The sequence below is a fragment of the Balaenoptera ricei genome, chromosome 12 (genome assembly GCF_028023285.1).
Source record: "Balaenoptera ricei isolate mBalRic1 chromosome 12, mBalRic1.hap2, whole genome shotgun sequence".
Lineage (NCBI taxonomy): Eukaryota > Metazoa > Chordata > Mammalia > Artiodactyla > Balaenopteridae > Balaenoptera > Balaenoptera ricei.
Window position 1 is genome coordinate 94,064,420 of NC_082650.1, and position 14,491 is coordinate 94,078,910.

Consider the following 14,491-nt stretch of genomic DNA (forward strand, 5'->3'; position numbering starts at 1 on the left):
GCATGTGGGATCTTCCCAGACCAGGGCTTGAACCCATGTCTCCTGCATTGGCAGGCAGATTCCCAACTACTGTGCCAGCAGGGAAGCCCCAATATTTATCTATTTAAATGTTACACTATTTGTAATATAAGTTTTAGTGAAAGTTATACTTAGTTTTGAACTAATTAATAAATGAATATATTATGTAGTTTTCTGTTTAATGCCTTATATTCATTATTAATATTTCTTTATAATTTAAACTTATGCCTGCTGATTATTAATAACAGTTGATTTTTTTTACGTTAATTGTTTTTTTTTTAAACTTTTTATTTTATATTGGAGTATAACTGATAAACAATGTTGTGATAGATTCAGGTGCACAGCAAAGCGACTCAGCCATACATATACATGTATCCATTCTCCCCCAAACTCCCCTCCCATCCAGGCTGCCACATAACATTGAGCAGAGTTCCCTGTGCTCTACAGTAGGTCGTTGTTGGTTATCCATTTTAAATATAGCATTGTGTGCATGTCGATCCCATATGCCCTAACTATCCCTTCCTCCCATCCTTCCCCCCTTATAACCATAAGTTCATTCTCTAAGTAATTACTGTTGATTTTTGACCCACTTGTCATTTACTGTGATCACAGATGTTTGGTCTTATTTCTGTCAGCTTCTTTTGAGCTCTTTGTCTTTTCTCTTTCTAGATGAATAGAGATTTATTTTGGCATTATTTTTTCTAATTATTTGGAAATTACACATGCTCTTTTTTTATTCTGTTAGTTTATCTGTAAATGTTCAGAAATCAGTTACTTTTCTTTATTCCTCAAAATCAAGAATAACATCACATATGCTAACACTTCCTGATACAGGCCGAACAATTTCCTTCTTACTTCCTATATAATCTTCTGTTCTTTCCCAGTTTTTTTAATGAGTATCCATTGGCATTTTTACCTTGATGGTTATTAATTTTTTACATCGTAGAGCCTCTCTTTTAAGAATGATTTCGGCATTTACATTGTTTCACAACGACATTAACCACACATATTTATGTGTGTATATTTGATCTGGGGCCTGCTGTCTCTCTGACCTTGTTTCCTTCAACTCCTCCCCTTGCTCACCAGGCTGTAGCTATCTTGGTCTTTTTCTCCAACACTTAAGCTTGTTCCTACTTCAGAGCCTTTGCATTTGCTGTTCCTGTTGCCAGGATGTTTCTTCTTCAGATCTTTGCATGGTGGCCACTTGTCATCACTCACCCGAGCTGTCACTACTCAGAGGCCTTCCATGGTCCCCTCCACTAAAGCACCACCCACCTCACCCACCCCAAGCCCAGGTGCTCATTCACTCTCTCCCTCCTCACTTCAGTTTACTTCCTGCACCAGCTTATCACTCTCTAACAGGATTCTATTTGGTTATTGGCTGACTTACTTTTTGGTTTCCTATTTATTTTCCTTTCCCTCCCACTAGAACATAAGCTCCATGAAGGTAGACACCTGGTCTATCTTGCTCATCATTTTACCCCAGTGCTTAGAACTATAACTGGTATGTGTTAGACTGCTGATATTTGGCAAATAAATATTTGTTGAATGAATGAATGAATGAATGAATAAGTCCTTGCTTTTGTAAAAATTGTGAATAATATTTTATTTAGTCATTTTTGTTTATGACTGAAACTCTGGGAATTCAAAATTAACATCCTTGCCCGTGAGCTTCTTATAGACGCCAGAAAATGTTTCAAACTTATGCTCCACATTGTTCTGCTGTGCTTTATCCAAATGGACCTTTATGAGTCGGCTACCATCCAGCTTCACGCGGATTCTCTTGGCCACAGTCTCATTTGGGAAAAACAAGTCCTCCAGGATGGCGTCATGCACGGCTGTCAGAGTGCGGCTCCTGGGACACTTTTGCTTATTTTTTGTACGGCTTTTTCGAGTTGGCTTAGGCAGAATTCTCCTCTGAGCAATAAAGACAACTTGCTTCCTGCTGAACTTCTTCTCCAACTCACACACCACAGCCGGACCTGGATTATCTGGAAAGATTTCAGTTGAGGAACAGGAACAAAGATTATGATAGCTTTCCGACCACCACCACCTTCAGTTTTCTTGGTGGCCGTGATGTTCAGCTCCTGCAGCTGGGCCTTGAGGTCTCAGTTCATCTCCAGCTCTAGGAGGGCCTGGGAGATGTCTGACTCGAACTCTTCAGGCTTCTTGCCATTGGGCTTCACGATCTTCACGATGGCACTGAACATGGCCCGGACCTTGCCAATGCGGCCAACATTTGCTGCCGCCGCCGACACTGGTAGGCTTAGGAAGAGAAGTCCTTGATTTTTCTAAGGGTGCCTTCTTATTCTTCAAAACCCTGTGGAGTTGCTGGGCCTACAATCAGAGTGCTCTGAGCCAATCCTCCATCTGCCTTTCTGTATTAATCCTCAGCCTTGCTATCTGGAGAATGGTGGTCATTGCCTCCTTCCTTTTAAGGATGGGCAGGATCCCCAGGAGGCCAATCTGTGGTGAAGGGGCAGCAAAAGCTGGGGGTAGAGGGTCCTTGGTCACAAGGGCCAGCACACTTGCAAATGGAGTGGACTAATTCATTTATTTTGAAAACAACTGATTTTGACGTAATGTCTTGTTAATAACCAATTCTATATGGTTGCTTTAAGAAATAAACATTTTTTTCTCTTTTAAAGCTTAAAAATATTGCATATACTATGAAATTAATTGTTTTCTGGTTGCTGAATTATTAAAACTGCCACATATTTAATCAGAGTAATTAATGGAGTTTCTGAAGGAAAAATGTTTGGAATAAGGTTGAATTAGTGGGTAAGGCAGGCTGAAGTGAGAGTCTGATAAAATTTAAGAGATGAGGGTTGGTGCTAAGGATCTGAGCTAGCTGGGAGCTCTTGCTGGCCACAGTGAAGGCTTTAGCTAGTATAGCCTTTAAAGCCAGATTCTAGGGTCTGTAGACAATCTTGCTTCTCGGCATCCCTTTAAAGCCTTCAATCTAGGCAGGGCAAAGCAGATAATCACACAAATACTCACTCCACACTCTTCTCCCCACTGCCACCTGGCTGAAGCCTTACCTCTCCTGATATTGTTAACAGTAGGTAGAGTCCTGCAGGTGGCAGTGAGGGAGGTGTGTGTATATGTGTGTGTTTGGCGTGTACAGCAGGGGGACGTGACAGGCAAGGTGGTCTTTCCAGAAGGAAACTGGGTCATCTGTTAGCTCCAGAGTCCTCTTAGCATATTATTTCCTCAAGGCCATCCTATTACCTCATCCCTCTCTCCATCCATCCATTCATCATCATCAAATTTTTGAGACCCCATTGTTCTAGGCATGGGGATACAGTAGTGAATACGGTGAAGTCCCTGTTCTCATGAAGCATACATTTCAGTAAAGCAAGGGATGAAACAAACACAAATAAATACATGATATCTCATTTGATAATAAAAGCCTTGGAGAAAAATAAAGTAGGGTAAGAAAAAAGAGAGTGAAAATGTTGATGGGGCTACTTTCTATGGGGTAGTCAGAAAAGTTCTCTCTGGGTATGTGACTTTTGCACTTGAAGAAAATAAGGGGAGACCTCAGTTGTGGGTTTCTGGGGAACCTTATTTCATGATCCATAAATGAGCATGATGCATGGTTTGGAAAATTCTGGTAGGGCTTTTTTGACTTGGTAAGGTCTGTATTGTATTGCAAATAAAATGGGGAAGCACTAGAGAATTTTAAGCAGAAAAGTAACACGATCTGACTTATATGGCAAAAGAATCACTTATTCTGTTGTATGGATAATAAATAGACTTTGTGTGTGTGTGGCACGTGGAGGTGATGGGGGAATGCGGAAACTGGGAGACCCGTCCATTTAGTCCTTGCTGTAAGTTTATTTACTTATCACCATTAGTATTCACCAAACTTTCTTTATCAGACATGCTATAAAAATAGGCAAAAACAGCCAGCTTTTAAACAAAAGTTTCATAGTTCGTGTCTTCAAATGAAATAACACATAACAGAATTTGTGCCTAGTAAACTTTAATTTTCTATATCTTTCAGCCTTAATCTTAATCTTCACCTTGGCTGAATGAGGTTTACCTGGAACAGAGTTTAGTTTCTCCATAAATCTCATTTTGTTGCTCCATCTTGGTGGCCTCGGGCTGTGCTCCTGTGATCCTACTTTTCTTCCGGGATCTCCACCTGCACAGCATGTCCTCTGACGCAGCCTGCATCTCCAGGGCTTCCTGTCCTTGCCACATGGCTCAAGGAACATGATAGCTTTGTTGTGACTGCTGATCACAGAGAAGGCCGTAATTGTGTACATCTTGCCCTTTAACACATGTAACTAATGAATGAGAAACTACTTTTTTTTTTTTTCACGGGTTTTTAAAAGTAATTTATTTTTTTTGTTGTTTTTTCTTTCACACACACACACTGTATTTTATTTTTACAAGAGATAAATAGACTGACACCAAGCATTGTACATGGATGACCACAACAAAAGCAACAATGATTGCAATTACCAAACATGAAACACACTCATACCATGTCATAATATTGACATTCAGTCCAGTAATCCTCCACTGTAACAGCTCCTTTAATTTGCAGTGAAAATTTATTTGTATATTCTTTGCCTCTGAGTCCTTGTTGGATTTTTTTTTAATTCAGACAGAAAGTCACAAAAATTATACGCATCCTCATCAGTTCACTCAGTCCCATGTAATTAATATTTTTTTCATCTTGATCTTTTGTTAGCACTTTTATGAGTTCATCAGTTTTTCATTAGAGTTCTGAAAATGCTTATTCATTCAGTTCAGCAGTACAGTCAGTTACCAGAAACCTGTACTTGTCAGAGTCTTTTCCATGAATTTCTTGAAGATGAAACCCTTTTATAGGAACATATTTGCAAAAGCATCAGAGTACACACAGAACTGTCTGTAAATGACAAAAGACTTAAAAATGACCACAGTTAAAAATTTGATGAAAGTTCATAACAAGGCAGTTGACAAGAAAATTAGTTATTTCTGAGATATACATTTTAAGGTAATAACTAGAATTATGACTTATAACATTATACCAGAACATATAAGATTTTTAGAAATTTCATGTAATGTCTGAAACATTTATATTCACATATTTCCATACAAATAACCCAATGAAAGTTTAGTATTAGTTGTTTTGTTTGTTTGTTTTTTTATACTGCAGGTTCTTATTAGGCATCAATTTTATACACATCAGTGTATACATGTCAATCCCAATCACCGAATTCAGCACACCACCATCCCCACCCCACCGCAGTTTTCCCCCCTTGGTGTCCATATGTCCATTCTCTACATCTGTGTCTCAACCTCTGCCCTGCAAACCGGCTCATCTGTACCATTTTTCTAGGTTCCACATACATGCGTTAATATACGATATTTGTTTTTCTCTTTCTGACTTACTTCACTCTGTATGACAGTCTCTAGATCCATCCACGTCCCAACAAATGACTCAATTTCGTTCCTTTTTATGGCTGAGTAATATTCCATTGTATATATGTACCACATCTTCTTTATCCATTCGTCTGTTGATGGGCATTTAGGTTGCTTCCATGACCTGGCTATTGTAAATAGTGCTGCAATGAACATTCGGGTGCATGTGTCTTTTTGAATTACGGTTTTCTCTGGGTATATGCCCAGTAGTGGGATTGCTGGGTCATATGGTAATTTTATTTTTAGTTTTTTAAGGAACCTCCATATTGTTCTCCATAGTGACTGTATCAATTTACATTCCCACCAACAGTGCAAGAGGGTTCCCTTTTCTCCACACCCTCTCCAGCATTTGTTGTTTGTAGATTTTCTGATGATGCCCATTCTAACTGGTGTGAGGTGATACCTCATTGTAGTTTTGATTTGCATTTCTCTAATAATTAGTGATGTTGAGAAGCTTTTCATGTGCTTCGTGGCCGTCTGTATGTCTTTGGAGAAATGTCTATTTAGGTCTTCTGCCCATTTTTGGATTGGGGTGTTTGTTTCTTTAATATTGAGCTGAATGAGCTGTTTATATATTTTGGAGATTAATCCTTTGTCCGTTGATTCATTTGCAAATATTTTCTCCCATTCTGAGGGTTGTCTTTTCGTCTTGTTTATGGTTTCCTTTGCTGTGCAAAAGCTTTGAAGTTTCATTAGGTCCCACTTGTTTATTTTTGTTTTTATTTCCATTACTCTAGGAGGTGGATCAAAAAAGATCTTGCTGTGATTTATGTCAAAGAGTGTTCTTCCTATGTTTTCCTCTAAGAGTTTGATAGTGTCCAGTCTTACATTTAGGTCTCTAACCAATTTTGAGTTTATTTTTGTGTATGGTGTTAGGGAGTATTCTAATTTCATTCTTTTACATGTACCTGTCCTGTTTTCCCAGCACCACTTATTGAAGAGACAGTCTTTTCTCCATTGTATATCTTTGCCTCCTTTGTCATAGATTAGTTGACCATAGGTGCGTGGGTTTATCTCTGGGCTTTCTATCTTGTTCCATTGATCTATGTTTCTGTTTTTGTGCCAGTACCATATTGTCTTGATTACTGTAGCTTTGTAATATAGTCTGAAGTCAGGGAGTCTGATTCCTCCAGCTCCGTTTTTTTCCCTCAAGACTGCTTTGGCTATTCGGGGTCTTCTGTGTCTCCATACAAATTTTGAGATGATTTGTTCTAGTTCCGTAAAAAATGCCATTGGTAATTTGATAGGGATTGCATTGAATCTGTAGATTGCTTTGGGTAGTACAGTCATTTTCACAATGTTGATTCTTCAAATCCAAGAACATGGTATATCTCTGCATCTGTTGGTATCATCTTTAATTTCTTTCATCAGTGTCTTATAGTTTTCTGCATACAGGTCTTTTGTCTCCCTAGGTAGGTTTATTCCTAGGTATTTTATTCTTTTTGTTGCAATGGTAAATGGGAGTGTTTCCATAATTTCTCTTTCAGATTTTTCATCATTAGTGTATAGGAATGCAAGAGATTTCTGTGCATTCATTTTGTATCCTGCAACTTTACCAAATTCATTAATTAGCTCTAGCAGTTTTCTGGTGGCAGTTTTAGGATTCTCTATGTATAGAATCATGTCATCTGCAAACAGTGACAGTTTTACTTCTTCTTTTCCAATTTGTATTCCTTTTATTTCTTTTTCTTCTCTGATTGCCGTGGCTAGGACTTCCAGAACTATGTTGAATAATAGTGGTGAGAGTGGACATCCTTGTCTCGTTCCTGATCTTAGAGGAAATGCTTTCAGTTTTTCACTGTTGAGAATGATGTTTGCTGTGGGTTTGTCATATATGGCCTTTATTATGTTGAGGTAGGTTCCCTCTATGCCCACTTTCTGGAGAGTTTTTATCATAAATGGGTGTTGAATGTTGTCAAAAGCTTTTTCTGCATCTATTGAGATCATCATTTTTTTTTATTCTTCAATTTGTTAATATGGTGTATCACATTGATTGATTTGCGTATATTGAAGAATCCTTGCATCCCTGGGATAAATCCCACTTGATTGTGGTGTATGATCCTTTTAATGTGCTGTTGGATTCTGTTTGCTAGTATTTTGTTGAGGATTTTTGCATCTATATTCATCAGTGATATTGGTCTGTAATTTTCTTTTTTTGTAATGTCTTTGCCTGGTTTTGGAATCAGGGTGATGGTGGCCTCATAGAATGAGTTTGGGAATGTTCCTTCCTCTGCAATTTTTTGGAAGAGTTTGAGAAGGATAGGTGTTAGCTCTTCTCTAAATGTTTGATAGAATTCAACTGTGAAGCCATCTGGTCCTGGACTTTTGTTTGTTGGAAGATTTTTAATCACAGTTTCAATTTCATGGCTTGTGATTGGTCTGTTCATATTTTCTGTTTCTTCCTGGTTCAGTCTTGGAAGGTTATACCTTTCTAAGAATTTGCCCATTTCTTCCAGGTTGTCCATTTTATTGGCATAGAGTTGCTTGTAGTAGTCTCTTAGGATGCTTTGTATTTCTGCAGTGTCTGTTGTAACTTCTCCTTTTTCATTTATGATTTTATTGATTTCAGTCTTCTTCCTCTTTTTCTTGATGAGTCTGGCTAATGGCTTATCAATTTTCTTTACCTTCTCAAAGAACCAGTTTTTAGTTTTATTGATCTTTGCTATTGTTTTCTTTGTTTCTATTTCATTTATTTCTGCTCTGATATTATGATTTCTTTCCTTCTGCTAACTTTGGGTTTTGTTTGTTCTTCTTTCTCTAGTTTCTTTAGGTGTAAGGTTAGATTGTTTACTTGAGATTTTTCTTGTTTCTTTAGGTAGGCTTGTATAGCTATAAACTTCCCTCTTAGAACTGCTTTTGCTGCATCCCATAGGTTTTGGGTCATCGTGTTTTCATTGTCATTTGTCTCTAGGTATTTTTTGATTTCCTCTTTGATTTCTTCAGTGATCTCTTGGTTATTTAGTAACGTATTGTTTAGCCTCCATGTGTTTGTGTTTTTAACTTTTTTTTCCCTGTAATTCATTTCTAATCTCATAGCGTTGTTGTCAGAAAAGATGCTTGATATGATTTCAATTTTCTTAAATTTACTGAGGCTTGATTTGTGACCCAAGATGTGATCTATCCTGGAGAATGTTCCATGCGCACTTGAGAAGAACGTGTAATCTGCTGTTTTTGGATGGAATGTCCTATAAATATCAATTAAATCTATCTGGTCTATTGTGTCATTTAAAGCTTCCGTTTCCTTATTTATTTTCATTTTGGATGATCTGTCCATTGGTGTAAGTGAGGTGTTAACGTCCCCCACTATGATTGTGTTACTGTCAATTTCCTCTTTTATAGCTGTTAGCAGTTGCCTTATGTATTGAGGTGCTCCTATGTTGGGTGCATATATATTTATAATTGTTATATCTTCTTCTTGGATTGATCCCTTGATCATTATGTAGTGTCCTTCCTTGTCTCTTGTAACATTCTTTATTTTAAAGTCTATTTTATCTGATATGAGTATAGCTACTCAGGTTTTCTTTTGATTTCCTTTTGCCTGGAATATCTTTCTCCATCCCCTCACTTTCAGTCTGTTCGTGTCCCTAGGTCTAAAGTGGGTCTCTTTTAGACAGCATATAAATGGGTCTTGTTTTTGTATCCATTCAGCAAGACTGTGTCTTTTGGTTGGAGCATTTAATCCATTCACGTTTAAGGTAATTATCGATATGTATGTTCCTATGACCATTTTCTTAATTGTTTTGGGTTTGTTTTTGTAGGCTGTTTTCTTCTCTTGTGTTTCCCACTTAGAGAAGTTCCTTTAGCATTTGTTGTAGAGCTGGTTTGGTGGTGCTGAATTCTCTTAGCTTTTGCTTGTCTGTAAAGCTTCTGATTTCTCCATCAAATCTAAATGAGATCCTTGCTGGGTAGAGTAATCTTGGTTGTAGGTTCTTCCCTTTCCTCACTTCAAGTATATCATGCCACTTCCTTCTGGCTTGTAGAGTTTCTGCTGAGAAATCAGCTGTTAACCTTATGGGAGTTCCCTTGTATGTTATTTGTCGTTTTTCCCTTGTTGCTTTCAATAATTTTTCTATGTCTTTAATTTTTGCCAATTTGATTAATATGTGTCTCGCGGTGTTTCTCCTTGGGTTTATCCTGTATGGGACTTTCTGCACTTCCTGAACTTGTGTGGCTATTTCCTTTCCCATGTTAGGGAAGTTTTCAACTATAATCTCTTCAAATATTTTCTCTGCTGCTTTCTCTCTCTCTTCTCCTTCTGGGACCCCTATTATGCGAATGTTGTTGCGTTTAATGTTGTCCCGGTGATCTCTTAGGCTGTCCTCATTTCTTTTAATTCTTTTTTCTGTAGTCTGTTCCACAGCAGTGAATTCCACCATTCTGTGCTCCAGGTCACTTATCCGTTCTTCTTCCTCAGTTATTCTGCTCTTGATTCGATCTAGTGTAGTTTTCATTTCAGTTATTGTATTGGTCATCTCTGTTTGTTTGTTCTTTAATTCTTCTAGGTCTTTGTTAATCATTTCTTGCATCTTCTCAATCTTTGCCTCCATTCTTTATTTTTTTTTAAACATCTTTATTGGAGGATAATTGCTCTACAATGGTGTGCTAGTCTCCGCCACATAACAAAGTGAATCAGTCACACATACACATACGCCCCCACATCTCCTCCCTCCTGCATCTCGCTCCCTCCCACCCTCCCTATCCCACCCCTCTAGGCGGCCACAAAGCACCGAGCTAATCACCCTGTGCTATGCAGTCACTTCCCACTAGCTATCTATTTTACATTTGGTAGTGTATATATGTCTATGCCACTCTCTCACCCTGTCACATCTTACCCCTCCCCCTCCCCATATCCTCAAGTCAATTCTCTAGTAGGTCTGTGTCTTTATTCCCGTCTTGCCACTAGGTTCTTCAAGACCTTTTTTTCCCCTTAGATTCCATATATATGTGTTAGCATACTGTATTTGTGTTCTCTTTCTGACTTACTTCACTCTGTATGACAGACTCTAACTCCACCCACCTCATTACAAATACCTCCGTTTCATTTCTTTTTATGGCTGAGTAATATTCCATTGTATATATGTGCCACATCTTCTTTATCCATTCATCTGTCAATGGACACTTAGGTTGCTTCCATGTCCTGGCTATTGTAAATAGAGCTGCAATGAACATTTTGGTACATGACTCTTTTTGAATTATGGTTTTCTCAGAGTATATGCCCAGTAGTGGGATTGCTGGGTCGTATGGTAGTTTTATTTTTAGTTTTTTAAGGAACCTCCATACTGTTCTCCATAGTGGCTGTATCAATTTACATTCCCACTAACAGTGCAAGAGGGTTCCCTTTTCTCCACACCCTCTCCAGCATTTATTGTTTCTAGATTTTTTGATGATGGCCATTCTGACCGGTGTGAGTTGATATCTCATTGTAGTTTTGATTTGCATTTCTCTAATGATTAATGATGTTGAGCATTCTTTCATGTGTCTGTTGGCAATCTGTATATCTTCTTTGGAGAAATGTCTATTTAGGTCTTATGCCCATTTCTGGATTGGGTTGTTTGTTTTTTTGTTATTGAGCTACATGAGCTGCTTGTGAATCTTGGAGATTAATCCTTTGTCAGTAGCTTCCTTTGCAACTATTTTCTCCCATTCTGAGGGTTGTCTTTTGGTCTTGTTTATGGTTTCCTTTGCTGTGCAAAAGCTTTTAAGTTTCATTAGGTCCCATTTGTTTATTTGTGTTTTTATTTCCATTTCTCTAGGAGTTGGGTCAAAAAGGATCTTGCTGTGATTTATGTCATAGAGTGTTCTGCCTATGTTTTCCTCTAAGAGTTTGATAGTGCCTGGCCTTACACTTAGGTCTTTAATGCATTTTGAGTTTATTTTTGTGTATGGTGTCAGGGAGTGGTCTAATTTCATACTTTTACATGTATCTGTCCAATTTTCCCAACACCACTTATTGAACAGGCTGTCTTTTCTCCACTGTATATGCTTGCCTCCTTTATCAAAGATAAGGTGACCATATGTGTGTGGGTTTATCTCTGGGCTTTCTATCCTGTTCCATTGATCTATATTTCTGTTTTTGTGCCAGTACCAAACTGTCTTGATCACTGTAGCTTTGTAATATAGTCTAAAGTCAGGGAGCCTGATTCCTCCAGCTCCATTTTTTGTTCTCAAGATTGCTTTGGCTATTCGAGGTCTTTTGTGTTTCCATACAAATTGTGAAATTTTTTGTTCTAGTTCTGTTCAAAATGCCAGTGGTAGTTTGATAGGGATTGCATTGAATCTGTAGATTGCTTTGGGTGGTAGAGTCATTTTCATAATGTTGATTCTTCCAATCCAAGGACATGGTATATCTCTCCATCTATTTGTATCATCTTTAGTTTCTTTCATCAGTGTCTTATAATTTTCTGCATACAGGTCTTTTGTCTCCTTAGGTAAGTTTATTCCTAGATATTTTATTCTTTTTGTTGCAATGGTAAACGGGAGTGTTTTCTTAATTTCACTTTCAGATTTTTCGTCATTAGTGTATAGAAATGCAAGAGACTTCTGTGCATTAATTTTGTATCCTGCTACTTTACCAAATTCATTGTTTAGCTCTAGTAGTTTTCTGGTAGCATCTTTAGGATTCTCTATGTATAGCATCATGTCATCTGCAAATAGTGACAGCTTTACTTCTTCTTTTCCGATTTGGATTCCTTTTATTTCTTTTTCTTCTCTGATTGCTGTGGCTAACACTTCCAAAACTATGTTGAATAATAGTGGTGAGAGTGGGCAACCTTGTCTTGTTCCTGATCTTAGTGGAAATGGTTTCAGTTTTTCACCATTGAGGACAATGTTGGCTGTGGGTTTGTCATATATGGCCTTTATTATGTTGAGGAAAGTTCCCTCTTTGCCTACTTTCTGCAGGGCTTTTATCATAAATGGGTGTTGAATTTTGTCAAAAGCTTTCTCTGAATCTACTGAGATGATCATATGATTTTTCTCCTTCAATTTGTTAATATGATGTATCACGTTGATTGATTTGCGTATATTGAAGAATCCTTGCAATCCTGGAATAAACCCCACTTGATCATGGTGTATGATCCTTTTAATGTGCTGTTGGATTCTGTTTGCTAGCACTTTGTTGAGGATTTTTGTGTCTATGTTCATCAGCGATATTGGCCTGTAGTTTTCTTTCTTTGGGACATCTTTGTCTGGTTTTGGTATCAGGGTGATGGTGGCCTCGTAGAATGAGTTGGGGAGTGTTCCTCTCTATGCTATATTTTGGAAGAGTTTGAGAAGGATAGGTGTTAGCTCTTCTCTAAATGTTTCATAGAATTCGCCTGTGAAGTCATCTGGTCCTGGGCTTTTGTTTGTTGGAAGGTTTTTAATCACAGTTTCAATTTCAGTGCTTGTGATTAGTCTGTTCATATTTTCTGTTTCTTCCTGGTTCAGTCTCGGCAGGTTGTGCATTTCTAAGAATCTGTCCATTTCTTCCAGGTTGTCCATTTTATTGGCATATAGTTGCCTGTAGTAATCTCTCATGATCTTTTGTATTTCTGCAGTGTCAGTGGTTACCTCTCCTTTTTCATTTTTAATTCTATTGATTTGAGTCTTCTCCCTTTTTCTCTTGATGAGTCTGGCTAATGGTTTATCAATTTCGTTTATCTTCTCAAAGAACCAGCTTTTAGTTTCATTGATTTTTGCTATTGTTTCCTTCATTTCTTTTTCATTTATTTCTGACCTGATCTTTATGATTTCTTTCCTTCTGCTAGCTTTGGGGTTTTTTTGTTCTTCTTTCTCTAATTGTTTAGGTGCAAGGTTAGGTTGTTTATTCGAGATGTTTCCTGTTTCTTGAGGTAGGCTTGTATTGCTATAAACTTCCCTCTTAGCACTGCTTTTGCTGCGTCCCATAGGTTTTGGGTCGTCGTATCTCCATTGTCATTTGTTTCTAGGTATTTTTTGATTTCCCCTTTGATTTCTTCAGTGATCACTTCATTATTAAGTAGTGTATTGTGTAGCCTCCATGTGTTTGTATTTTTTACAGATCTTTTCCTGTAATTGATATCTAGTCTCATAGTGTTGTGGTCAGAAAAGATAATTGATACGATTTCAATTTTCTTAAATTTACCAAGGCTTGATTTGTGACCCAAGATACGATCTATCCTGGAGAATGTCCCATGAGCACTTGACAAAAATGTGTATTCTGTTGTTTTTGGGTGGAATGTCCTATAAATATCAATTAAGTCCATCTTGTTTAATGTATCATTTAAAGCTTGTGTTTCCTTATTTATTTTCATTTTGGATGATCTGTCCATTGGTGAAAGTGGGGTGTTAAAGTCCCCTACTATGATTGTTTTGCCCTTGATTTCCCCTTTTATGGCTGTTTTTATTTGCCTTATGTATTAAGGTGCTCCTATGTTGGGTGCATAAATATTTACAATTGTTATACCTTCCTCTTGGATCGATCCCTTGATCATTATATTGTGTCCTTCTTTGTCTCTTGTAATAGTCTTTATTTTAAAGTTTATTTTGTCTGATATGAGAATTGCTACTCCAGCTTTCTTTTGATTTCCATTTGCATGGAATATTTTTTCCATCCCCTCACTTTCAGTCTGTATGTGTCCCTAGGTCTGAAGTGGGTCTCTTGTAGACAGCATATATATGGGTCTTGTTTTTGTATCTATTCAGCCAGTCTGTGTCTTTTGGTGGGAGCATTTAATCCATTTACATTGAAGGTAATTATCGATATGTATGTTCCTATTCCCATTTTCTTAAATGTTTCGGGTTTGTTATTGTAGGTGTTTTCCTTCTCTTGTGTTTCTTGCCTAGAGAAGTTCCTTTAGCATTTGCTGTAAAGCTGGTTTGGTGGTGCTGAACTCTCTCAGGTTTTGCTTGTCTGTGAAGGTTTTAATTTCTCCATCAAATCTGAATGAGATCCTTGCTGGGTAGAGTAATCTTGGTTGTAGGTTTTTCTCCTTCATTACTTTAAGTATATCCTGCCACTCCCTTCTGGCTTGCAGAGTTTCTGCTGAAAGATCAGCTGTTAACCTTATGGGGATCCTCTTGTGTGTTATTT

The 14,491-nt window shown here is 37.7% G+C and overlaps 1 protein-coding gene and 1 pseudogene across 1 annotated transcript in view; one reads left to right on the top strand and one right to left on the bottom strand.

Annotated features, from left to right (window-relative positions):
- Positions 1–1,641: 1,641 nt before the first annotated feature.
- On the bottom strand, positions 1,642–2,228 carry LOC132376132 (small ribosomal subunit protein eS7-like; annotated as a pseudogene).
- The window catches only part of LGSN (lengsin, lens protein with glutamine synthetase domain), a 113,784-nt gene continuing 101,519 nt past the window's right edge, over positions 2,227–14,491 (top strand). The window contains exon 1 of the mRNA XM_059941651.1: positions 2,227–2,278. Within this exon, the coding sequence (XP_059797634.1) occupies positions 2,227–2,278 (52 nt within the window). The remainder of the gene's footprint in view (positions 2,279–14,491) is intronic.